The 27,881-nt window shown below is 47.3% G+C and overlaps 1 protein-coding gene across 1 annotated transcript in view; it reads left to right on the forward strand.

Moving 5' to 3' along the window:
• The first annotated feature begins 868 nt into the window (after nucleotides 1–868).
• Fam135b (family with sequence similarity 135 member B) overlaps nucleotides 869–27,881 on the forward strand; it is a 124,111-nt gene continuing 97,098 nt past the window's right edge. Inside the window, exon 1 of the mRNA XM_048359258.1 lies at nucleotides 869–967. Within this exon, the coding sequence (XP_048215215.1) occupies nucleotides 891–967 (77 nt within the window). The 5' untranslated portion in view covers nucleotides 869–890. The remainder of the gene's footprint in view (nucleotides 968–27,881) is intronic.

Here is a 27,881-nt window from a genome sequence, read left to right on the forward strand (position 1 = left end):
AGAAGGTGAGCCTCGTTTGTTGGTTCCTCCATTCGGCGTTTCCGGGAAATGCTTTGGGAGCAAAACTAGGTGGAACTTCCGACCTCAGCCCGCTCCGGTGAGTGAAGCAGGCAGGCCCGGGGCTCTTGGGCAGCTTCTTAGCACATGTTATTAGTGACCAAGGGTACAGTAAGTGCTCGATACATCCAGACTGTTGTTTTTCCTTCCAATCCCAAGCATGGGGTGATTTCACATTCTCAGCCCTGCATCCTGCCTTCAATCTCCGCCTTGGTTTGCTCTTCATCCCAGTAGCCCGTACTTTTGTTCTGTCCATTCTCTTCATCTTTCCCCGTCCAACTCTCTGCTTACTGGGCCCTCTGGCCTCATGGCTTGGGTTCGGCATCTGCCTTTCAGCAGTGCCCACGTGTCCTGTACTTCGGGGGTTGATAGAATGTTTTCCCGCCCGTGTCCGTGTAGCCACCTGCGTTTATAGTATCAGAGGCAGTGTGTCCATCTCCCGTGGCCTTGAGCACTGCGAATGGCCCGCTACCCGCAAGCACTGTGCAAGGCGCTCAGCAGGCTGTGCTCATTTAATTGTCCCACCACCTAGCACCGTTGTCTGCCATTACCACTCTTCCTGGAACAGACTGCAACCAGGCAGAGAGAGGCTCAGCACCTTGCCAAAGGTCACAGGGCCTGACCTCGAAGAGGAGGGTCTCAGCCCTTCCGGGCGGGGGGGTGTGTTAACCGAGTACCTTCGTTTCTTTGTGTCTTTACCATCTACGAGGACTGCGCGGGGTGACACGGGACGGGCACCTGTCCGTCCAAACACCGTCTGGCTCTCTGCGTGCGGAGGACTTCCTCTGAAGCTGTTCATTTCTTTGCTTTTCAGGTAATGAACCACAAAGATCATGTCTGAAGTACAAGCAACGGTTGAGTTTTCTGTGGAGCTACATAAATTTTATAATGTGGATCTCTTTCAGAGAGGGTGAGTACACTTCGTCTGTGGGGTGTGTGTGTGTGTGTGTGTGTGTGTGTGTGGTGCTGGTGTGGGCTGGGGGGTGTTGAGGTCAGGTTATGGCATGTTTGAGATTAATAAAGTATTTTTTATTAATTTCCCGGCCAGGAGGCAAATCCAACCTTTCAGCACATCTGAGAATAAATTGCGTATTGATCTGCACCTTTTACTGCTTTGTTTTTTTCTCCTCCATTGCTCTTTCCTTTAAATATGGTGATTTTAAAGGAAAATAAATCCACGGGAGAGGTGCTCACCTGTGTAGCTTGGATCAGAAGGCATCCCTTTGTGGGGGGGGAGGTAACTTTGGAAACCATGCACTATTAAACGTACACCTACGTCTTTGGAAAACCAAAATGATGTTTTCAAAATATATTTTTAAAAAACATATGCGAATAGTAAATGTATAGAAAGACATAGTTAACTTTCAACCAAATATGTCAGAAAGCTATAATAGAACATTTCCCTAAATGTTGTTCACCATTTCTTCTGTGTTCCTTCAGCTATGGACATTGGGCTGAATAAAACTAAATATGGCTGCTTCTGATATTTTGAAGTTAGACTCTGAATCTGACATTTTACTTGCTCAATCTCAGTGAGTCTTCTTGATGGACTGCTGTGTGTGTGTGTGTGTGTGTGTGTGTGTGTGTGTGTGTGTGTGTTTAAATTTTCATAGGTTGATCTTGTGTCTTGTCAACTGTGGAAAGCCTTGGGCTGAGGTCAGGACACTGCATCTAGGCTCTGTTGTGATTCTAGGTTCTCCTTTTCTCCTGTTGCACGTTTGTGTTCATTACATCAGGTGTCACCCTGGACAGGACACTGCATCTAGGCTCTGTTGTGATTGTAGGTTCTCCTTTTCTCCTGTTGCACGTTTGTGTTCATTACATCAGGTGTCATCCTGGCATTAGAGGCGTTCCCATCCGTTATCCCCCACACAAAGTGGCGGCCAGAATGGTCTCCATTTTCCAGACAGACAGCTTGATCGGGGGGTAGCCGCGTCCACAGCCCCGGCACAGCCAAGTGGACGGGCAGGCGGGGACTGGGTCTTTTTCAGCTCCAAATCTTGAATTCCTTTCCATCGTTTAAGGCTGGGCTTCAAGTGGGCTTCCATGCGCACATGAGAGCCAACAGAATTTGGGAAGAAATTAGTACATACAACTTTTTTTTTTTTAGCCAGAAATAAGAAAGAAATCAAGCTTTATAAACAATTAGATTGGCCCCGAAAGCTTTCCTTTGTCCATATGACAAGCACCTGTGAGTCCCGCTCAGCGTCTGAGGTGTCACGCCACAAATCGGGCGTGGCAAGATGCCATCGTACGTCTGGCCGGTGGGGCGCTGGTATTCGTGGTGCCCTAGGTTTAACCGCACGCGTGGTCCTTACGGCACTCTCACGGAATTGTGAAGTGCAGGGAATATAATGGAAAGCTAACAAACCCCCAGGAAATGACAGAATGAGTCCCTACCCGCAGCGTGTGTGGATATACACATTGCGATTAAAGACGACAAGATAATCAGATCCAACAGTAAGGAGGGTGAGGTGATTGGGGTTCCTTTCAACGCTGTCTGGTGTATTGAGTTGTAAGCACTGCTCCTCATGCACCTCACCCGAGCTGTGACTTAGGCTTTGAAATATTGACAGTCTCATGGGAAGTAATCACAGTGAGCAAAGCTTTCCAAAAAAAAAAAAAATGGCACATCTAAAATATAGAGAGAGCCCTGTGAAGTGGTGAGGAGGTTGAAGATGAGAGAGGAAATCACGACTCGTTCAGCACACCTGGGATTCCTTCTCCCTATATTTGCGTGCCTTTGGTAGACATTTGCTATCCACACTCACTAGTAACATTTAACGCTGAAATACGTCTGGAACCAGGGCTTGTGCTGCTGCTATGTTTTTAATAAGGAAGGGGTAAGATATGAATATGTATAATATTAATTCTATACCATAGGTTATTGCATCCTTATCTCCTAAAAGATATTTCCCTATATTTCTAATGCATGCTGTCTATCTGTAGTGTAATTGCACAAACACATGATTTATAAATAAATACGTGAAAATCAGGGTCATAGGCTCAAAGATATTTTTATTAATAAGCACACAAATTATGAAAGATTCAAGACAGCTTATCCACGGCATCATAAATACTCTGGCAAGCTTCTGTCTCTTAATTACCACATCTTATGGTCCCTGGAGGTGTGTTCAGTGAGATAAATCCTTCGGATGTGGCTGAGGACATAATATTACGATTTAAAATGCATGCCGTAGTGACTTCAGTGGACGAGCCTGAGGAAGGTATGGCTGCATCGTGCCCCTTAGGGGATGGACAGAGTTTTAGAGTCCATAAAATCTGATCAACGGTAAAACCTTGAAGTTAATAATGGCCAGCCTTTGGTATCCTCCCTTCAGGGAGCTGTGGATAGGCTGGGAATAAAGCCAGCCAGGGTTCAGCTTTTTCCAGGGGAGTTTCTGACAAGCACGATCCCTTAGGTCTAAGAGCCAGAGATATTTTTTTCCCCACTATGAATCCCACAGGAGCCGTGCTTAGAGTGGAGTGTAATTATTTTAGCCAGCAAGTGTTCCACGGAGAAGGGATGGCTGCAATCCAAGCCTGGTGGGCAAGATGAGGCCCTGGGGTAGCTTGTGGCAGAGAGCGAATGAATTTCTTACATCAGTAAGTAGAAAAGCTGAAGGTTTGGAGGGAGAGTTGGTTTGCTTCTGGGTATGAGGATGGATAATTACATGTGTATTCACATAGGATTGTTGGGATTGTGTGTCATATTCCTATCACTGTGACAAATACCTGAGATAACAAACTTATAAAGAGCAGATATTAACCTTGGCCCATAGTTTCAGCCCCCAGTGACTGTGATGAGCCAGCACGTAAGAACAGACATACGTAGTGGAAGCAAGCCACTCGTGACTCCCACCTGTAATCCCAGCTACTTAAGGAGGCTGACATCTGGAGGATCATATTCAAAGCCAAAGGAGTTCAGGCAAAAAAGTTCTCCAATGAACCAGCAAAGTGCTAGACTTAGAGGCATGGCTGTCGTGATAAAGATCAGCTGTGAATGAAAACGTTGAGAGTGTGAGGCCTACAGTTCAATCCTTGATATTGGCACAAAAACAAAAAAAATTTTTTTTTAAATTACAAGAAACGTGTAGTGGAGCCAAATTACTTCTCTCATCACTTTGAACAGAAATAGAAGGAAGAAGAGACCCGGGTCCCACAATTTCCTTGCACGTAGTACCTGCAGTGACCTGAAGCCCTTAGAACGCGTGCCCGTCAGCCGGCTGGGGTCTTCTTGCTCCACTCTGATAGGCATGGTGGGTAGAGCAGGAGCCATCCTGAGCCTTGGACGGCGACAGGTTTACGGGCAAGGCCTGACAGACTCAGAGGCATATTCTTCCACACGCTGAGAACTAGAAGTTTAAGGCTCTAGAAACCAGAGATTGAAACCTCGAGGAGCCCAGCTTAGAGAGTTATTGCTCGGTGCTTTGATGCCTTCTTTGGTACGTTGTAGCAGCTGATGGCAGAGGTCATCATTGTCAGCTACTCGACTCCCAAGTCTTGGCCATTCTTGAGCCTTGAGTGTTGGACTCCTTAGTCCTTCACCCATTGCATCTCTTTGGAACTCTTCTGTGCTGAGCCTTACCATCCTCATACTTTCAGTTCTTGTCTTCAGCTCTTCACAGGCCTTTCTCTCTGGTGGACTCGTCTTCACCATCTTCCATACGCTTGGCGTATCTCACATCCCTTGTAGTTTCCGCCATTCACTCCCTAGATCTCTCCAGTCACATTCTTGCTGACGCCTTGGCTGCCTGCTCCTCTTGTGTTACCCGCTCAGCCTGTAGTGCTGAGGGTGACAGCCCTGGAAGTCAAGAAAACAACCCACACCCCAGAGGCCATCATTCATTCATTCATTCATTCATTCATTCATTTATTTTTGCTGCTCTAGAACTTAAACTCTGGGCCTGGGCACTATCTCCTGAGCTTCCCTACTGTACCACTTGAGCCACAGCTCCACTTCGGGCTTTTTCTGTGATTAATTGGAGATAAAAGTCTCATGGACTTCTTGCCCGGGCTGACTTAGAACTGTGATGCAGAGATTTCAGCCCCCAAGAGGCCTTTGATTGAGGCTAATATTGCAGCACCGCAAGGCAGCACAGGAAGGTATTTCCCGGCTGGCTTGAAAAGTGAACTAAACAGCCATAGAGCCGGGTCTAGGAAAGCGTGGCATGCAAAGTAAGATGATCATTTCCACCAATCACACGCAGCTTCCAGTTGCACCAATCCTATGTAAGGACCTGAGCCTTAAGGGAAAACCAATCATCAGCCTTCTGTCAGTTTCCTCCGAACCCTCTCTTCTCTGAATGAGAAGAGCTGCAGAGTGAGAAGACCCAAGGATTGTGGTGGTGAGGCCAATGCGAGTTGCTTGAAGGGGTCCACAACTGCAGCACAACTACCTAGATAGAGCAGGAGTCGGAGCTGCAGTTGCAGAATTTCTTGCAGCTGAGGTGTATTTCCTCCACAGCACCCATGGAGTATTCCAAGCAGCTGGACTGTCATCCCAACAGCCTGTCTAGTCACTGAAAGAAGGACTTCTTGCCTGACAACTTTCTCTGCCCCGTGCCATTACACACAAGAGAAGGGTCTGACAATTGCCAGTAAGTCATACCACATGGCCCCCAACAAAGTAACTTACTTAAACAAAAAGGAAACATTGACAGAGTGCTCAAATCAACACATCTCATTAACATTCTCAGCAGTCTTTATCAGTGCTTAATTCTTACCCAAATACCCTTGTAAAGAATTGAGTCCCTCATTTCCACTACTAGACCCCGCATCTTAATGTTTCTATGACCTATGTATAGCATGGAATTGAAGATTTAAGCCAGCATGTGGCCTGTTTGGGGACAGTCTGCCCTTGCCCCTCCAAAGATACGTGGGACTTTAGGAGACATTTCAGATCTTACCTCTAAAAGATAGTAAAAATTAGGGTTGGGATGCGCATGAGAGGGAGAACAGCGATCTTCAGACTCATCTGACGGTGATCATTCGACCTCTGCCTGATTGATCCAGCTGATGAGAAATGGCCCCTGTCTCTCCATCTTGTGTTTCAACTTCTTGTTCCTTGGTCTTGGTAGAAAAGGAGTCTTCTCCTGACTTTCTGTAGGACACTTAGTTAGACCTACACGGGTATAGACTGAGAATAATGCCTGACATGTCACAGACTTCAGGGAGTTACTGGCTTTTTGCACATTTGTGTATTTTTGGATTCTTTCCAGTTCCAGCAGGTACAGCGCCTTTGGGTGATGTTTGCTTGGAGCAAACAGCCGACTTGCATTCATCCATCCATGTTCTGTTGACTGAGGCTAACGCTCGCAGGCACATCTGTCCTCAAAGCAGTCAGCAAACCATCATGAGGCGTCACTCCCACAGTCACAGTCAGAGTCGAGCTGACAAAGCAGCAGGGGAGAGAAGTACCGCTGACCCTCACTGTGGAAGTGAGACTTGAATCCGAAACCCAAAGCACCCGATAACATCCCTTAAAAACACGTTGAGCCCGTTATTTATGATCTATGAAATGATACTGAGAAAAAAGACCTTAGGGAACCAATCTGAAGAAGAGCCAAGAGCTATCTGAGTGTCTATAACACTATTTATAGGTCGTAGAAAATCATCAACACTGGCAGATGGCCACAGGCAACCAATGAGAAGTCTGTGAGATGGACAGGAGAAGTATATGCGTCGGTCCTGTCATGGACCAAGTAATTTCACTGGCTTTCTATGACCAACAAGGGCAGGGGGTGAAGGGGTTCTCCGCCCTTGAACGAATACATGCAGAGACTAGCGTGGTGCCAGTAGATACTGTTTAAATTGTCATGGTTACCACACAGAGGGCGGGTGTGATCACTTTGGTTTGGAAACTCCTCTGTGTTCCTCTTGCTCCTATGCTTAGAGCTCCTACCTGAATATTGACCTCAAGCGTGTTCCTCTTACTATCACCACGCATGCGGTCCACGGCCCTCGTTATCCAGTGTCTGCCTTGTAAACTCAGTATGCAAGCTCCAGCTCCTTCCTCTAAGGCATTTTTTTTTTGGTAGATTGGCATTTACCTACTGTATTCAGACCAGGTTTTTTTTATTTTAATAAATTCTCGCCTGTTACATATTCGTAAAGCTCATCTCTCTAAGAAGATGTGGTGTTCAGTCAACCTGCTCACATATTCATGAGCATGGACACTCGCGAGGCATTTACTATGGCATTGTGCTCATAATCACTAAGGCCAATATTGGAGCATTTCTCCAGCTGATGAAGAAGAAGAGATGCATATGTGGAAAAGGACCATCGTGTATGATAGGCTCTCTTGCCAAGATGGACTTGGGATACTACGAAGATGCACAGAATGACTGACCTAATTTTATTCAGAATAAAAGGGACTGTGGAGAAGCAGATGCCAAGTACCAGGAAACGGAACTCCACTAGAACACTGGGGAGATTAAGTCATAGTTGGAGTGAAGAATAAAAATGAAGGAGGGGATGAGTGTAGTGGTGTAAACTGCAATTCCAGGTATTCAGGATATCTTGAATGTAAGGCCAAATTCAGACAAAGTTAGACACTATCTAAAAAGCCAAATATAAGCCAGGCACTGGTGCCTCACACTTGTAATCCTACCGGAGATGTGAAGATCACAGCTTAAAGGCAGCCTGGGTAGGAACGTTTTGTGAGGCTTGTATCCCCAAGTAACCACCAAAATGCCAGACGTGGAGTGGTGTCTGAATGGACAGGGTACCAGCCTGAGTGAAAAAGCTAAAGGACAGCATGCAAGCCCTGAGTTCAAACCCCAAGACAAGCACGACACAGAAGCAAAAAAAGTAAGAAAAACGTGAAACGGTACAGAAGTGCAGGAGGGCTGGAGGTGAGGTTCAAGTGGTTGGGTACTTAAGTGGCTTCCACTCCAGGACTGCACAAAAAGGGGAAGGGGGTCTGCGAGAAGGAGGAGAGGAAAGGAATTATTTATTTAGGACATTCTGATTTTATTATACAGGGGTGCTAGGGAACATTAGGAAGGTTGTGTAAGACTTGTCTTCAGTAAAAGTAAGCTCTCTCTCTCTCTCTCTCTCTGAGATAGAATTTCACTGTACAGTTGATCTTTTTTCTTTTAGATTTTTTTCCTCTTTTCTTTCTTTCCTTCCTTTTTTTTTTGCCAGTCCTGGGGCTTGAACTCAGGGCCTGAGCACTGTCCCTGGCTTCTTTTTGCTCAAGGCTAGCACTCTACCACTTGAGCCACAGCGCCACTTCTGGCTCTTTCTATGTATGTGGTGCTGAGGAATTGAACCCAGGGCTTCATGTGTACGAGGCAAGCACTCTTGCCACTAGGCCATATTCCAAGCCCCTATACAGTTGATCTTGAACTCATAATCCTCCTGCCTTTCCTTTTGCCTTTCCATTACCTCCTGGGTACTGGGATTGTTAGCATCAAGCACCTTGCCCGGCACATGCACACTCTCTGAGAGTGAGGATCTGAATGATTATCTTACGTGGCCAGTGGCCTGCAATGCCTGATGCCTACTGAAATTGCGTGACCTGAGTTTTGTGTTGCTGTTTTAGCAATTATTTCAATGACAGACGATGTCACATGGATCTTTCAAAAACATTAATAGCAGATGATTCCTAACGCCTTCTTTCTTTTCTTCCTTTCTCTCTTTTGTTGGCTTTGGCGCTTGAACTCAGGGACTGGGCGCTGTCCCTGAGCTCTCTTTTGCTCAAGGCTAGCACTCTACCACTTTGAGCCACAGCGCCACTTCTGGCTTTCCAGTCTCTAATTGGACTTCAGAGTCTTATGGATTTTCCTACCTACGCTGGCTTCGAACTTCATTCCTCAAATCTCAGCCTCCCTGAGTAGCTAGGATTACAGGTGTGAGCCACAGGTACCCAGCTGATCTATAATTTCTAATGTGCTGGTTTTATCAACTGTCTTCAAAGTGTGGTCCACGGACCATCAGAGCTTCCCTCACCGGGATGCTCCTCGGAAATGCAAGTTTTCTTTCCTTAGACCGAAATCTGAGCGGCAGAAAAGCGTGTATTATTGTTATTATCACTCTCTTTAATAGCTATACGAGGGGTTTTATTTCAACGTGTCAGTTTATGAGGACAGTGAGTCTCATCCACTTCACCCCTTCCACTGCGCTCTCCATCTCTCCCAACTCCACCCATTCCCTCAAGTTGCCTGGTCCTATTTTCACATATGTGCACGGGGTATTATGACTGTTTTTGCCAACCTTTCCTCTCTCCATATGTCTCTCCTCCCATGATTTCCTCACTGCCAACCACCAACGTGCCAGCTCCCTGATTTTCAGTTTGTTAAACTGCAAGTTTGTTGTTCAAAGGCGTTATACCACTGGAATTCTCCCCTGCCTGTGCCATGGGTTAATCAGCTTGCTGTGTATATATGTAAGTGACCTGCATTGGTTTCATATAATTATAACTTAGAACTAACTTCCACGTATGAGAGAACACATGGGGTCTCAGTCTCTCTGAACCTGTCATTTCACTTAGCATGATGTTTTCTAGGTCCATCCGTGTCCTGAAAACGACACAAATATTATCTGTCCTGATGAATGAGCATATGCACATATATACTTATGTATGTGTGAATATATGTGTGTGTGTACATATATATATATATATATATATATATATATATATATATATATACATATATACCTAGCACTTTTTTAGTTCTTGATCCAGTCATCCCTGGTGAAGTGGTGGGTTTGGCTGTGGTTGTTTTAACCTGTTCTGAGGTCCTCATCCAGCTCATTAGAATTGTCTGGAGAGCTGAGAGTCCTACCCTCCAGACAATTAAACACCCACAGTTGGGGAGAGGGGTCAGCACTTGTTAAAGTCCCTGGATAATTCCCAGTCGGTCAGTGATTGGATTCACGCGAAATGAAGATTCAACCCGTGAAGTAACCCCTGCCTTTCTTTTTAAATGTCTTTACTGTGAAGAAAATGAGATCCCGATTTCTTCTTCATATAAAGTCTCTGATCTCTCCTTTGCCTCAAAAGGAGATTGAATCGAACTCCCATTGTACAACCTAGTGCCGTAAGGAACTACAGAAATCTCGTGCTAGCAGGATGTGGGGTGAGTGAAAGCAGGAGGGAAGTTCTCTTTCCATCTTCAGAGCACTAATTTTTTCATATAAAAATGGTTTTAGATGAAAGATTAATTCCAAAACCTGTTCCATGCATATCTGCCAGTCATCAATATATAACCAGACCCATTTCCCATTTATATCTACTTAAGTGAGCAGGAAGCTTCATTTCTAATTCTGTTGAAATGGATCTAACATTACAGTATTATTATTACTATTGTGTGTTTGTATGCAAGAGAGAGAGAGAGAGAGAGAGAGAGAGCATGCACACACATGCATGTGTGCCAGTGTTTTTGTGGCAGTACTAGGGTTTGAAATCAAGGCCTGGATGCTGTTGCTTATCTTTTTCACTCAAGGCTGGCTCTCTACCACTTGAGCCACAGCTCCACTTCTGGCTTTTGGCTGGTTAATTAGAGATAAGAGTATCACAGACTTCCCTTTCTGGGCTGGCTTTGAACTACCACAACCCCTTTAGAGCTCAGTTTAAGATTACAAGCATGAGCTACCAGCCCTGGCACGAGCTAACATTAATTATTGAATACAAATTCAAATTTGGTTTTAAATCCTATCTCAGGAAAGGCTGGAAACCAACTTTCTTTTTCTTTATAAAATTTCTCATGGTTTGATGGTCAGATTCATTTCTTGTCTTTCTTCCACACTTCTGTGCAGATTCATTGTGAAAATTTCTGCCCAAAAATTTGAGATGATTTTACTGAAAAAAAATTCTGTCCCTGTTCTCCAAAGAGCTTCACAGGAAGGACCCATAACTTGTATCATCAGATCTGACTTAAAAAAAATCAGTACTAAGATGGAAATAACCTTTGAACAAGGTCGCTGACCTTTTCTGTACCGATCTGAGACAGTGGGGCCGTAGGTCCAGCCGTTCCTAAAAGAAAACACCATCTTGTGTTTCTGCCTGATGTTTCCCTTCACGAGCTAATGCCCAGTGACAGCTAACTCCCCCGTGAAATTAGCTAACCAGCCCTGATGTGCCTTAATAGACTCAGAAATATAATTATCTTTGCTTGCCCAGAGATCAATTAATTGATTTGTCTGGATCTGTCAGAAACAATCCTTTCTTAAATGTACTTTATTAATATATGTTGATATCCTTTTCATTCCTTCCCACCTTTTTGAAAGGGAAGGGGGATGCCAAGCATCTGAGAGCCCCATGGAAGGGCCTCTTGGCTGCAGGGGAACCAGGAAGGCAGGGTGGAAGGCAACCTGTAGGGAAAGCTGGTGTCTTAATGAATGTTGATCTCGCTCCATAAAATGCTATTATTACCAGTATTCTTCTCTCCAGCACACTTCCCTTCCCCTCACGCTTGTGTTCAGGGACTGTGCATTATTTTCCCAGCCAATACAAGTTTATTATAACAGGTTCCCTAGCCTCCTTCTAGTTCATTGACCTTTGAACCTGTGAGTTCTGGAGCCTGCTGCCTTGAGCCTTTAATCCCCTTGCCCCTGACGGAGGACAAGGGCAGCAGAGCTTGAAGGAAAAGCCTGCTCTGGGAGACCCTGTGCTGCCCCGTGGAGTTGGGAAACGCCTCTGTGGAGCTCAGAGCCACCCCAGGGCCGGGAAATCAAAGGCCAAACAGAACTCCCCTAGGTAGTGTGGTCCTTTGGAGATTCTACTCTGAAGGTCTCCTAAGGACAATGAGAGCATATAGCCATGAGCCAGTGGAGTGGGAAAGTAAAGACTATTAGGAGTCGCCAGCCTCAGCTCCATCTCTGTTACTACTACTACTACTGCTGCTGCTGCTACTGCTACTATGTCACCCACAGGCAAGGTACTGAACTCCTCTGCTGTCGTTTTGTCAGTTCCGAGGGCTCATTATTACATGTTGGTGAGGTAATACTTAGAAAACACCCAGTAAGTACGGGCTTGCAGTACCAACCAAGATGGTCTGGCCCAACATCGCCTTCCTGTCTCATTTTAATTGGACCTCTGAGACAAGCATCCTCATCAGGTTAGCGTCAGGAAAGAGGAGTCTGCTGACCAGCCAGGCGCTGGGTGCCAGTTCCACCCCGCATTCTAAGCAGACGCCTTGCACTCACTACTGGCAATCCCTCAGGAAAGGGAGTGCTCCTTATCAGTAGAAAATGGAACAAATTCCTATCGGTGCTGACCAGCTCCAGTGGGAGAAGTCACATTTTCTGTTCTCTTGTGAGCTGTGTCCTGAGGATTCTGGCCTGAATAATGAGCAAGACGCAGCTGTGAATGCAAAGTTGTTCACAGCACAGTGGGGAGGGAAGAGATGCATGGAAATGATGATCGAAACGCAAGTCTGTGTACAGCTCTGTGCCTCTACAATCAGCATTGTCCACATTTTATTTTATCAATGAGTCTGGGCTCCATATAGAAAGTTCAACAGGATTTAGGTACATTTGAGAGGGGGAGATCTTTACAGAGGAGCTGAGCTACCTGTTTTGAAGTAGCCCAAGGCAAGGCGGGATGTGGTCATAGGGTCTAAGAGCTAAGGCGTGGAAGAGACATCAGATGTTGTGAGGTCAGACGTAGAAAGTCTCAGAGTTTCCGGTGCCACTTTGGGTCTTGAACTCAGGGCCTGGGTTCTGTCCCTGAGCTTTTGTGCTCAAGGCTATCACTCTACCACTTGAGCCACAACTCTACTTCTGCTCTTTTTTATTTTTATTTTTTTGGTGTTCAATTGGAGATAAAAGTCTTATGAATTTTCCTGCTCTAGCTGGCTTCTAACCTCGAATCTCAGATCTCTGCTTCCTGAATAGCTTGGATTGTAAGCATGTACCATGGACACCCGGCCCACAAAGCCTCTTGAATTTGGTGTCAGGAGGTCAAGGCTGACCTCTGGTAGAAGGATCTGTTTGCACAGGGAGAACGCAGACCCAGAGAGTGTGGTTTGCAAGTGGGAAAGTTAGTTTGAGTTGTGGAGGAAAATCTCATCACGGACTGGAGAGGGCTGGCATCGAACCCATGATCATGGGACAATATGGGGCCAGTGGCTGTGGCCATTCTCCTGTCCATACCCGCCCAGAGTGATGCTGCTTGGGAAGAGATGTAGTATGGGCTCCCTGGAGTAGGTGCGAAGGTACCACAAGGAGCCTGCACGTCCTCTTCCAGAGATGGCACCAGAAGGCGAGATGGAGCCTGCTCTGGTTCCAATTGATGTCTCTGTGGGGTGATGCTGTTGGGACATGTTTGGGCCCGTGAGGTATGGCGACAAACTGGGATTGAGGACCTCAGTCTAGCCTGGCCTTCCTCTTTTTTTTTTTTTTTCATCCTCACCAAATGAATTCTTTATTGGCAAACAACATGCTCCAGATAACTAGTATTTGGACTTTATAAGTTGATAACTTTGTTTTGTTTTGTTTTTCTTTTTTTAATTCAAATTTTTATTATCAAACTGATGTACAGAGAGGTTACAGTTTCATACGTTAGGCATTGGATACATTTCTTGTACTGTTTGTTACCTTGTCCCTCATACCCCCCTCCCTCCCCCCTTGCCCTTCCCCCTCTCCCCCGGAGGTGTTCAGTTCACTTACACCAAACAGTTTTGCAAGTATTGCTTTTGTAGTTGTTTCTCTTTTTTTACCCTGTGCCTCTCAAATTTGGTATTCCCTTTGAATTTCCTACTTCCAATACCAGTAAACACGGTTTCCAATATACTCAGATAAGATTACAGAGATAGTGTAGGTACAACCACAGGAAGGTGATACAAGAACATCATCAGTAATAGAAGCTACAGATACACATAGGACGTTGAAAGTAGTTACAACTGTGATATAACAATTGTTTCCATAACATGGAGTTCATTTCACTTAGCATCATCTTATGTGTTCATAAGGGTATAGCTATTGGGCCTTGTGATGCTCTGCTATGACTTGCCTAAACCTGTACTAATTATTCCCAATAAGGGAGGCCATAGAGCCCATGTTTCTTTGGGTCTGGCTCACTTCACTTAGTATAACTTTTTCCAAGTCCTTCCATTTCCTTACAAATGGAACAATGTCATTCTTTCTGATAGAGGCATAAAATTCCATTGTGTATATGTACCACATTTTCCTGATCCATTCATCTACTGAGGGGCATCTGGGTTGGTTCCAGATTCTCACTATGACAAATTGTGCTGCGATGAACATTGTTGTGCTGGTGGCATTACTGTGATTTTGTTTGTGGTCTTTTGAATCAAAGAAAGGTTGGACAAATGAGACTGCATCAAACTGCAGAGCTTCTGCACGGCAAAGGACATAGCTCGCAAGATAAACAGAAAGCCCACAGACTGGGAGAAGATCTTTACTGGCCATTCAACAGACAAAGGCCTCATCTCTAAAATATATGCAGAACTAAAAAAATTACCTTCTTCCAAAACAAAACCGCAAAGAACCAAACTTCTCTGATGAGGAAATGAGAATGGCCAATAGACATATGAAAAAATGCTCTACATCACTGGCCATAAAGGAAATGCAAATCAAAACAACATTGAGATTCCATCTCACCCCAGTAAGAATGTCCTATATCAAGAAAACTAATAATAACAATTGTTGGAGGGGATGTGGCCAAAAGGGAACCCTACTTCATTGTTGGTGGGAATGTAAACTGGTTCAGCCACTCTGGCAAGCAGTATGGAGATTCCTCAGAAGGCTCAATATAGAACTCCCCTATGACCTGGCCTTCCTCTTTTGGTGCCTGGCTTCTGGGATTGAGGACCTCAGTCTAGCCTGGCCTTCCTCTTTTGTTGCCTGGCTTCTGGTGTGAGCAGTTTTCTATGCCAAGGACTTTACGACATTGCTATCAAACATGCAGTGGAGACTCAAAATAATGAGTCCACCTGAACTTAGACTTGAATGCCCAGAACGTAGAGCCGAAACAACCGTTTCCCTTCTAAGTTAATTCTCTCAGGTGTTTTGTCATAGTGACAGAAAGCTGTCCAATATTTGAAGTAGGGGACTGATTAACTACTATCTGGGCTAGGGTAATATTTGACCCGAGTGTGGAGAGCAGACTGGGGTCGGGAAGGAAGGCAATGCCCGCCTGTAGCCTAGCTGTCGCTCACATTCGGGGACGGATGCTCACTGCGTGACCTTAGGTCTGGTGAGCAAGAGAAGGAAAGAGACTTACTGAACAGTGTGCACCAAGAAGTTTCTTACTGCACTCCACAGCCCGGGATTGGGAGTTCCTAAAAAGTGTGGTTTAAATTCGTGGAAAGCTTACATCGCACTATGCATGTATTTCTCTCTGTGATTAGCAAAAGAATCTTAACCAACAGCTTTCCATTTATGAAAACAGTGTAATGAAGCCCTTTAAAATTGTTTAAAAGGTAGGAGAGGGTAACAACAGAAAGGCTAATAGAAGAGTTGAACTTGCTCAAAATATATTCTGTGCATGTATGGAAATACCCAAGTGAAACTCCTTTGTACAATTAATATGTGTGAATGAAAGGGAACAAAAGCGAAAAGTGGAACCCACATGTTTCATGTGCAGCTGAAAAAAAATACAAAACCAGACTGAGCAATAAAAGATGAGGAATCAGCAAAGGTGCCAAGATAGTATTTTCCCCTATCTCTCTCAACCCTAACTGAAATAAATGTTTAGACTCAGGCATTTCGAGACAGATGGAGCAGGGCAGAGGGCGAGGAGAGAAGTTGAGTGGAAGCTGGCTAACAGGATGAGCTCAGAGTCTCCCAGACAATCTGTACTTATTTACCGGGGGTGGAGGGGGGGGGTGAGGGGACCCACATAGTTTTTGATATTTAAAACAACGCACACTCTTTTATTAAAGCACATCAAAGCCATTATCTCTGCTCTTAGTTAATCAAATTGAGAAGAACCTATGTACATTTGGACGATGATTGTCGGGGGTCTTGCTGCCCGCCAGGCCCTCTGCTGAGCCTGTTAGAGGATCTCAGAAACTGAAGCAAGTATTAACCTATGTCCACCTGCTGAGCTGGGGAAACTGAGGCTGCCGAGGTCAAGGATGATGATTTTTTTCCATGGTAGTATGGTTCTCCTTTGAAGAATTCAGGAAAGACTGGGAGTCAGAGGTTTGGGTCTTTACCTCCCTGAATGTGGAGTCTTGGGTGTCATAGCTGGATGAATAGGGGTTAGGGGAGAGTAACTGGCTCCGAATAGAGAGGTCTGAGCACTCCAGAGTCTGCTCAGGCCATGCCACCTTGGTTTGATGAAGGAGTGAAGGATGCTGCATTATTAAGCCAACGCTGCCATTATGATTCTGGAAGCCGATTTGCAGTCCGCCGCCCACCACCTTGTCCACCCATCATTTCCCGTAGTTGTGCACGTTGTGTTACCCGTGTATTTCACACACCTGCATGTGTTCCCGTAGTTGTGCACGTTGTGTTACCTGCGTATTTCACTCGCCTGCCCCTGTCCATGGCTGCTAGGAAGGAGAGCACTTTCCATGCGCGGCGTTCTGCCACTGCTGGCTGTTCCTCAGGTGTCACCTGGGTCAGAAAACCTTGTGCTGGCCTGTCCAGGCGTACAGGACTCTCCAGATTGATTTCTGCCGTACCGCGTAGGCCACTCGCCTCCTTGTTATAGGGAAGCCCGCTCCTCACTTCCTCTCTGCCCCTGCCTCCCAGGCACAGCGGAGTCCAGCCTAGGCTCGTTGCTCAGTGGATCATTTGGGTTAAAATACTTTGACCATTTGCCCGACAATGAAACAGAATTACAGCGTGGCTGACATCATCCTGGCGCTACATTCACGGTTATGACCCAGACAGCGCTGTCCCCGCTCTCCCGGAACATGGGCCTAGCGGGAGAAGAGTCGTTAAACCCAAGCTCTCTCTTCCAAATAGAGCGTTCGGTTTGAAATATGTGTTATGACATAAAATGCCTTGACCACGACCTGTGACAGCAGGCTCCTGGTTTAGGCGAAGGGCTCGGGAATGACACCTTTGGGGACGTGACATTTAAGAGGAGGCCTGGTGGTTAATTCAAAGAGAGACAAGTGCAGGTTGGAGGAGAGCAGCCGAAGAAGGGAGGGCAGGCGGGAGGCTCCGGGTCAGGAGCAGCTTCCTTCAGAGACGGCGGTAAGGCCGCCGTTATTACTGACGGGGGAGCAGGTGTCGGGGCGTGCGCGGCCTCCGTGTTCCATGGACGGCATTGGGTTGCATGGCACTGGGCAGCCTGCCACGGAGCATTACAGACATCCAGGTAGGACTCAACCTCCAACTCCTGGCACTGTTTCCCATTTCTCCACTCTTCTGGTTTTTGTTTTTGTTTTTTTCAGATCCTTTACGCGATGGGTATGACTTACATTCATAAGATACTCCAAATCCTGCCACCCCTGTAACCCCCTTCACCATGGCCTTCTCATTTAGACCGCTGCCTTCTTTACCTGGCTGCCGGCTGCTGGCCCGACTTGGTCTCTGCTTCTCCGTGTGTACTCTCCCTGGTCAGCCCCCAGCCGGGTCTTTCTAAACCCTAAGCCAGGGAAGGCCGCGTCTCCACTTGCAGCCTTCCAGGACGTTTGCGGTCCTTAGAGAGGAAGCTCATGCCTCCACGCTGGCCTGCGTGGACCTCCCTGATTTGTGGCTCCATCTCTCCCAGCGATGCTGGATAGCTGTCCCGATATGGTAGCTTGGTCCCCGGGACGGCTCCTTGCTCCTGGGGTGTTCTTCCTCTGTGTGTCTGCACAGTGCTAGCTGCCCTCTCGTCTTCTTCCCTCGCATTATCCTCCCTGACCACCCTTCAGTACTGAAACTTCTGCAACCCGTCATCCTGTCCGGAGCGCTTCTTTCTGCAGACTGTTCTCATGGCACATGGATCATGTATTAATTTGATTCGGTGGCTCACATGTAAACTGATCCAGGGAAGGGATTTGTGTCTGGTCTCTCCCCTGATGAACCTCAATGTTTAAGTTATTAGCTAAAACATGAAGAGTACAAAGCCACTGTTTAACCAACTGAATGAATGAATTAGAAGGGGCATAGTGCAACGGACAATTTAAAAGATCACACTGCCTCTTTGTTAGATAAACAAAAACACCCACCTGTTACCAGATCTGCTTTCTCTCCTTTCGGCCTTCCAAATGGAGGCAGGAAAGACCTCGCTTCCATCTGAGTGTGACAGATTTACCTAGGAATAGAGGACAGTATTCAGGATACTCTGCCAGTGAGAAGTTCAGGGATTTGGGAGGATCTGATAAGCCAACTCTAACCAAATGAAGATGGCATTCGGACTAGAGAGGCAGGTGGTAGGAGAGTCTGTGCAATGGCTCCAGAGAGAAGAAGGTCAGCAGACATAAGAGGTGTGTGTAGAGTAAGTTGGTCAAACAGCCCAGGACTCAAAGATCAGCCTTGTGCTGGCTTAGAAGGGATGCCGGGGAGCAGAGAGAACTGCTTTTTGATCCAGTCAGCGTTCTTGGGAATTCTTTCATGAGATCTGATAGTAGAGGCTACCTTATGGGTCAAGAAAGTGTAACTTTTCTTTAGTGTTGGATTGCATATTATTTTTTCTGGTGGGTTAGGTGTTGGGTTATCAGCTATTTGTGCTACAGGTTAACACATGTCAAGAAAAAAACAGGGGTTATTTTCTAAGCCTGCCATAGAATGCACTGACCACGTTAGTATAATCTTGGAAGTTTTAATGATAAAGAGGTCAATTATTAAGCTGGGCAGTGGTGGCTCAGGCTTGTAATCCTAGCTACTCAGGAGGCTGAGATCTTAAGGATGGGGTTCAAAGCCATCCAGGGCAGGAAAGTCTGTGAGAAACCAGAAGTGGTGTTGTGGCTCAAGGTGATAGAGCACTAGCCTTGAGCAAAAGAGCTCAGGGACAGCGCCCAGGCCCTGAGTTTCGGCCCCATGAGTGACCAAAACAACAGCAACAACAAAAATTCAATTATTAAACTGTATGAAAGAAATTTCATTTTGTCAAATAAATACAAGGTCTCATGGCCATGTATTTCCCAGAGTAATATAAGGACGAGCAATCTACAGAGATAGGGATCTTATTTCTGGAAACACTTATCTACTATAGGAAGGCATGAGATGAATTAACTTATAAAACAGGCATTATTGCATACCACATCGCATCATTCAGTGTGTTGTGCACTGGCGGTATATCAGAAACAATCTGTACATTGATAGGGTTCCACTCTAGAGGGTGAACAAGATTACTATTAAAGGACAAAGTAAAGCTATGTAAGGATCCATATGATGTTCTTTATCTCTCTACCCTGCAGATTGGCTTCATGTGCTTATCCTGTCTGTGTTCATTAGCTTTCCATAGCAATGAACAAAATGCTGGAGGGAGCACCTAACACAGAGGGATTAGTTTTATTGGCTTAGTGCACAGTCCGTGGCTACAATGATTTTGGCCCTGGGTGAAAGAGCGTCTTGGTGACAGGAGCAAGCCGCAGCAACTACTCACTTTGTGGAGGATGGGAAGCAGACGGAACAACCCCACAGAGTGGCCCTGGCAAGACACAGTCCCCAGGAGGCTTCCTCTGTGACCTGCTTCTTCCCCAGTGGGGCAGTCTGTCGTCATCTGCAGGAGGCCAGGCTCGGTGTTCACTGAAGTTGCTTACTCTCAGTGGCACATCTTCTTTTCCTTGATATGCCTTGATATTAACTATTAACGGTGCTACTAAGTAGCGCGTGTCTGCTCTGCTTCCTGACTTCGTGGAGAGGTAGAGGAGAGCGAGGGCAGGAGGGCCTGCGTGGCAAGCATGAAGAACGTACACCTAGTTTTCCACACACGGTGCGCTTGCCCTATCATGGCAGAATAAATGCCACCTCGCCAGGTCATGTGTTTATGGTTATGTAGGGTCTTGGAAAAAATTCATACAGGATACCACTTGATTCATTCAATTTACATGAAAAAATAATCGGAGGAAAACTGTGGGCAAGGGACCGAGGAACTATTGTAAGAACGATATGCTCATGTCTATGTCATTAAGGGTCTTTGCACCTGCATGATGCCTTTGAAGAAACATCCCCAGGTGGAATGCCTCTCTATCTCTTTTTTTTGTCTGTAGCTCAATAACTTCCAGGGCTTCTCTGTGTGTCAGGAGGAAACTAAGCCGCCTTGGGGTTCAGTGGAGTCCTAGATCCTGTTTATAACGTCACTGTGCTCAGTGTAGCATCCATACCTGGGGGTCTCCTGGTCCTCACCTGCCTCAGTTAGTGACACCATCATCTCTCCTGCTGTCGGAACTCAGACAAGAGGGAACGATAGACAAGGACGGTATGTTCTCTGCGCCCACATCGGGGCCCACATACAGCAACTGCCATATCAACCGGTGGCCTGGTTTTACCCTGATTTCAAGTTCATCTTCTCTAAGCTGGGCTACAGCACTTTGGCGGTATGCCTTGCAAGGGGGGGTGGTGGGGTTTATGTGACAGCGTCCGTCACAGCAATCGGAGCCCTGCAGCAGGTGCACATAGAAGAGAGGTTCTATCTGTGAGCTCTCGAGCGCGGCGCCATCCACCTAAGTATGGGACAAGGAGAACGGTGGGTCATCGGAGTTGGCCTATGGAGAGGCAGGTGCCACACAGCTCTTCCTCGGGCTTTGTCAGAACACACGGTCCTTTCTTGTCGACCTTAGGGCCACCGGGGCCACACGGGCTCCATGAGACATGGTGGCGCAAGCCCTGGACTCAGAGCCAGGCACTCTTCGTGCAGTTAGAAGACTGGCACGCCTCGTCCCCCGAGAGTCCCGTGCGTGGCCCAGTCTGGCACGTAGGCCTGTCCTTTGCACGTGTCCTTGCAAATAACCATGGAAACGCAGCTCACGGCGTCGTCTGGAGACGGCAGCCCGAGGGACTCTCCGCGGGGTTCCTTGTGCATCCAGGGGACGGCTTTGTGAACTCGCAGTGCGCCTTCAGAAAGGCCTGCGGGCACGGGCTGGCCCCGAGTCCCACCGGAGGAGACCGGCGCTGCTTCTCAGGCTGGCGCCTTCCGACCACATCGCAAGGAAGGTTTCCCTTCCCCGAGGCCGAAGTCTTCCCCACCCGTCGGGCGTGCCTTCGCGGCTGGGCCCCTTCTAAGAATTCCCGGGGAACTCCTTTCCAGGCCACACTGGATTTCTTTTGTGCCATCTTTAATTTAGTTTGCAATCAGGGCAGTGGAAATAAAAGCCAAACAAGCAAAAAACCAAGCTTATCGATTTGGGGCCAAGGCCCCATTAGTTTATTACCCATGGAGGTTGCTAAAGGTAGACTGTGGATTCTCTTCTTTGCATGATCATTTTTAGTACAGGGTTTTATGGATCAGAGAGTCTGGTATATATATATTTTTTTGTCATAGCTCCATTTCTTCTTTACCGTGTAATCTTGAAGACGTCAGCCATCCTCTCTGAAACTCTTACTTATAATTTGTAACAGTGCCTACTTTAGACCTACTTTAAAAATATTGGTCCTGGAGCTTGAACTCAGGGCCTGGGCACTGTCCCTAAGCCCCTGTGCCCGAGGCTAGCGCTCTACCACTTGAGCCACAGCACCATTTCCAGCTGTTTGGTGGTTGCTTGGAGCTGAGCCTCATGCACTTTCGTGCCCTAGTCAGTTTTGAATTGCTCTTCTCAGATCTCAGCCTCCCGAGTAGCTGGGATTACAGGCGCGAGCCACTGATGCCCAGCTCTAAGCCTAGTTTAGATAGCAAAATATATCCCAAGGAGTGTGTCTTGTTCAAATACCCTATCTGTGGTCGCACCGCATGCTTTGGGGTTCCTGTCAATTCCTGCGTGTGGAACCTGGAGCAGGCTAATTGTCTGAGCTTTGGGAGAGTCCTGAGTATGAATTCTGCTTGGGAAGCCGGGGAAGGCACCCCCAGAGGGCAGGAGCTCGAGGAAGGCGGAGGTCTACACGAACCCGCCTGTGTTCCGGCGAGCTAATCAGAGCTGCGCCTGGGGAAGCCACTTACATCTCTGCAGGCCTGCTTGATTTATTAATGCAACAGGGGTGGCCATGCCTAGGTTCCCGGGGCTGACGGATGAGTGTTCCCGGCTGGAGCGGCAACATGACGGTTCTTATTTGAGAGAGCGGAGCTTCGCAGCAATAGAAGCAAGGGGAGTGGCTGGTGGGCTGGGCGGCTGGGCGGGCGAGGCGAGGGAAGCTAATGGCTGGCGGGGCCCAGGCTCTCCGAGGAGCGCGGCATTTCCAGGCTCCGCCCTTGCATCCTTGCGACACTGGGTGGTTTGCTTTCTCTAGAACTTTAGGACAGGGGAAGCACGACAGGGAGGTAGTTGTCATCCCAGAAATGTGAACTCGTGAAACCATGATTGAAAGTTAAGAAAAACACAAGGGAAGAATGAGTAATAAAAGTGAGTGGCTAGGAGGTGGGGGGGGGGGGAGGAAGCGTAAGGAAAGAGATTGGAGAGTGGGATTGAGAGAGTCCCCCGTGACACAGGCCAGGTGGGATCATGCCTGGATTTAGGGGAGCGCATTTGGCTCCCCGTGCATCTTCCTCCGGCACGTTGGAGACTTTCTCCCTCCCTTCCTTCTGTGGAACCACGTGCCGTTTCTCTAGTGACGGCCGTCTTGTTAAGCCTCCTGACTCAAGTCTTCTCACCTCGTGCCCGGGGCTTCTTCGGCACCAGTCATAATGAGATTATCGATCTTAACGGCTGTGTCCACAGCGGGGTTGCGGTGCAGGCCTGGTGGGTGCTGTGTTGTCGTGTGCACGGACCCCATCAGTCTTCAGGGGAAAGCCGGGAGGCAGCCCGAAGCGCCTCCTGCCTGAGGGTCCCCCGGATTGCTGCCCTGGCCCTCATTTTGGCGAAGATCCTTTGCCTCGTGTACGACCGCGCCCTTCCTCACTGTCATCGCCGGGCGTCTAGGGAGGGGGTCTTTTTTTGTTGTCCTTATTCTGTGTGAACAGCTTCGGAGAAAGAGTTAGTTGATGAGGAAATAGACGTGCGTACAACAAACAAGGAATCCCTTGGTATTTCTGGGATGAGTTCAGGCACCCGGTGGTTTTCATTTCAAAGGGCAAGTAAGAGACACAGGAGGCCACGGGAGGGTACAAATTAAGGTTGCGAAAGTGACAGATTCCTCTCAAAAGACACACAGAGGAAGAGGTGAAATGGTCAGGGGATATATTGTCACACCTACTCATTCACTCCTCTGTCACTCATCCGTTTATCCCTCTGCCCTTCCATCTTTCCATCCACCTACCCACCCATTGTTCTACCAGTCCACCCTCCAGTCTACCCAGTCTTGCATGCCATCCACCTACCCACCAATTGATCAAGCTGTCCATTGATCTGTTAGTCCATTGGCTTATCCATCCATCTACCTCTTTGTCTGTCCATCCACTCCTCCATCCACCCACCCATCCATCATCTATCCACAGTCTATCTAGCTATTTGTTTGCGTAGGTTTTCGTGGTATCCCGTGAGTGATCTAGATACCTTGTGCCTGAAGATATGTGTGTGATTTTTAGAAAAGAAGCACATTAGAAGATGACCTCTCATTGTAAGGGGTATTCCAGGGATCTTGTATGTCCGCCAGATGCCTATGCTTGATCTACACGACCTCATTTATGTACTAGGAAAGACAAATGTTATTATTCCTCTTTGAGAAGTCACAGACATAGTTGGTGGCAGAAGCAGACCCCAATGGCCCCACGTCACCATGACTTCCATTAATCATAATTACGCTAGAAATATCAATGCAGCTAATGATTACTGCAGTATACTATAGGCTGTGCTAAACCCGTTGCACGACACTCGTCTTACGATTTGTGTCTGCTTGTTTACACGCACTTACATGAAAAACCGTCTCCCTGGCTGCCATGCATACTTAATGCTAGGGTAGGAGGTGGCATGAGCCCCCTATGCCATAACAAATGCTCGTACGGGTGTTTGGAAAAGAAATTCCCATTCGTGCTTGCTCATTTCTCATCCTGCCTTCCTGGGAGGCCCAGCATCCCAGACGCGCTCCAGCCCCGTGCCTCCTCATCCCCCTCCCCCCAGCCCCGCGGTGCTGCCCCCTTTACCGTCGCCTCCGCCTCCCCAGCCTGGCTAAGTCCGCCCGGCCGCCGTGCGGGCTGCATCGGCGTCAAACCCCAAGTCACTCGGGTGAACCCGGGCGCAGGAATTTGCAACGCGTACACGGTTTGGTTCCAGAGCGTCACAGCCATCGTCCCTGCGCCAAAGCCCGAGTTCTGTTCTCACCCCGATGCTCCCTGGGGAGGAGAGAACTGACACAGCCCCGGTCTTGCTCTGCTGAGAACAGCGCTTTAATGAAGCCCTCGGGAAAAGCGGGGACACTGAAGATACCATTTGATGCTCCAGCCACTGTATGGTCTTCACTGACCTTGACGTTTTTTCTTTTTGTCTTTGGCTCACACTGTGTCGTTTATGTTCTCTGTCCCGTTTTTCTTTCTCCAACAGTGCCTGGGTTTGAACTCGGGGCCTTGTGCTTGCCAGGTAGGCATTCTAACCACCTGAGCCACATCTGTAGCCATTTTGGTTTCCAGTACTTTTTGAAAATAGGGTCTCAGATTCCTTTCCCAGGCTGGCCTGCTCCAAGGTCCTCCTGACCATGCCCCCTGTTCGGCCGCACGACATGGGTGTGCTCTTAGACTCGTCTTTCATGGACTGAGGCGAAGCAGTCACCAAGACTGCCATTCCCGGCATAGCTGCTTTTCCAAAGGCACCATCCTGCAACCTTGTGGACCCTTCCAGCTTGACGTTCACTCCGGGTTTGGGCAAACCCTGCCCCTTACTGACACCTCGCTTCCCAATCTGCTTCGCCTTGCTCTTCATCTCAGGGGTCTGGAAGCTCCGATCGGCTTCTTCTGACAGCCGTTAATAGTTGGGATATTAGTTCTTTTCGCCGCCAGGCTGTGGTCTCCTCAAGGGCAAGGATGTTTTTTGTTTTTTCTTAATCATGCTTCCATCAGCAGTTGCCTTGGTGCCTTGTCCCTGGCATTGGTCAAAGTGTGAGTGACGAGGACGGGAGCTCCCGGTGGCCCCCCGATACTCTAATTGGTGTGGCTTTTCAGTGTTGGTTCTCATTATCCTATTTTTAGTCACCGCCGAACCTTTCTGTCATTCCAGTTGATTGCTATTATGCACAAATCGACTCCAGTTTTCAAGACTTTTTTTGTGACTTTGAAGTCTTATGTAAGTCGTCTTTTTTGTTGTTGTTCCTGTTTACTCGTACCAGAGTTTGAACTCAGGGCCTCACACGTGCTTAGCTTGTTTAGTTCTGCTGGCACTGTACCGCATTAGCCACGTTTCCAGCCAGGTGCTGGTTTTTTTTTTTTGGCTTGGTTATTTTGGAGACAGAATCTAGCAGACTTCTTTTTTTTTTTTTTTTTTTTTTGACTTGTCTAGCCTCAAACTGTGATCCTGCAGATCTCAGTTTCTCCAGTAGCTAGGATTTCTGGCATGAGTCACCACCAGCACCTGACAGCAATTTTTATATGCTCTGGCCCTATGAAGAAGGCACTTTTTGTTTGGTTTTTGAACTTCATAGTTTTTCTTTTTTTTTGCCAGTCCTGGAGCTTGAACTCAGGGTCTCAGCACTGTCAAGGCTAGCACTCTACCACTTGAGCCACAGCGCCACCTCTGGCCTTTTTTTTTAATATACGTGGTGCTGAGGAATCGAACCCAGGGCTTCATGTATACGAGGAAAGCTCTCTACCACTGGGCCACATTCCCAGCCCTTGAACTTCATGTTTGACATGAGACTATTAGATGGAGCGATGACTACCTTGGTAAAGTAAATACCGCCTAGATAGGTTGCGACCACCTAGCTCAGTACCGGTGCCTCACGCCTGTACTCCAAGCTCCTCAGCAGGCTGAAATCTGTGGATTGTAGTTCAAAACCAACCTGGGCAGAAAAGTCCACGAGACTCTTATTTCCAATGAACAAACACTCCGTAATGGAGGTGTGGCTCCAGGGGTACAGCACCAGTTTTGAGTGAAAAAAGGAAGCAAGAACATGAGGCCCTGAGTTCAAGCCCAGTACCAGCACACACACGCACACACACACACACACACACACACACTAAAATAAAGAGAAAGAAGGTGACCATGCCTACGCATATGAAACACCTAGAATATACCGAGTGCAGTGCTTCAGGTTGACTTGCAACAGTGATTTGGAAGTTGGCTTGACCCAAGTTGACGGGACCCAGGCTAACTTTGACATGCTTTGGTGGCTTCCATTATTCCAGCTCTGATTCGCTTGTTTGACAACCACAGTTTAGGCGATCTAAAAGCCACAGGAGAAGGTAGAAGGACTTTTGCTACTACTTAATATCAATTTGTAGAACATCCCAGTATTTAGTCAGGACCATGTACGTTGTTTACGTGGAATGGACTGTGGGGCCAAGATCAGCAGCCGTTGACACTAGCATGGACAATGGAAATCTTGAAGGACCATCTTCCTCTTTTCTCGTCCTCTGAAGGGCAGCATTAGACTAGGTAACGTTTACACTAATGGCGATGATCGCTGTTTTGAAGGGAGTTGGTGTTTACAGTGTCTCCTGCACCATTCCAGGTGTCAAATGCGTTGTATTACATTCCTTTCTCACTCCAATTGATTACTGAGGTGGGAAACCCAGTGCTTAGAAAGGCAAAACGAGTTGCACGAGGTCAGGAACCATCAGTAAGTGACAAATGCTGCATTTAACACAAGACCTGTCTGAGGCCAAAGAGCCGGAGGGCTGGGGAGCCAGCTTGTGCTTTCATTTCATGCTTTTCGTGAAAGACAAATACATGCGCTGTGCTGCTCACCTCCCCCCTTGACTGCCTGAAGCCCGCGGTGGGTCCCGGTCTTGCCAGTTGGATAAGTCCACTCTGCAGAGTCCCCTGGCACGGGGTGAGTTTGCACAGCAGATTTTTCTGGTCTGAAGTGTTTAAATTACCTATGTCATGTCAAGCTGTGCGTGTTGCTTGAAGGCTGGCTTTCAAGGAAGGCTCATTTAATCAAGCGTCACGAGGGTGGAGTAAATCAGCTGGGCCTCTCAGGGGAAGGAAAGAGCTGGTGGCTCTTATGTGAACATCTTGGTGGAGGAGCTTTCCTTATTACCTGCCAATGGGGCCTCTCTGGGTGACACAGCACCTGGCACTTTTTGAGCAGCATTGGCACGGTGGCCACTCATGCAAATTAGAATCCCCATGTGGGGTGACTCCTCAGAGGGAACAACAGGTCCCCCACCGATTGAGAATAAAAGCAGCAGAGACAGGAAGGCTTCAGAGGCGTCTCCATTCTCCAGGAGCTCAGCAACCTCCTACTTCTGTCTGCAGACACTTCAGCGAAGCGAGTTGGGGTTCTGGTTGAAGTTCCTTGCAGAGTCTCTTTGGTAAATGCAGACATTTGTTTCTGATTGTATTAGGAGTTGCTATGCAAAGGCAAAACTAGCAATAATAATAACTACCACTTCTGAAAGCCGGTTTTACTCTGCACAGCTATTTCGATTTCTAGACCAACCCCAAAATGTAACAGCCCATTTGCAAACAAAAATACCCAGACTTCATAGTTTAGTCTCAAGTGGCCAGGGGAAACATCTTTGCTTTGGCTTTGTTTTGATTTAATATGAGTGGGGAAAGGAGACAGAGGGGAAAGTCCCAGTTATTCTGTTCAGAAGTGCATAAGTATGGACAAAAGGCAACCCTTTGCGACAGGAATTCTTCCACCCAGCTTGTGGAGAAAATCTTGCCAGGTGCCTCACTTAGGTTGTTCATCGAAATTTCTCAGCACCATAAAGTGTATTCTTCAGGTCCAGGCAGTGATTCTTCTCTTAGAATTGTTCCAGATTGGACTTTGGGGTTTCTTTC

Source organism: Perognathus longimembris, chromosome 12, assembly GCF_023159225.1.
Source record: "Perognathus longimembris pacificus isolate PPM17 chromosome 12, ASM2315922v1, whole genome shotgun sequence".
Taxonomy (NCBI): Eukaryota; Metazoa; Chordata; class Mammalia; order Rodentia; family Heteromyidae; genus Perognathus; species Perognathus longimembris.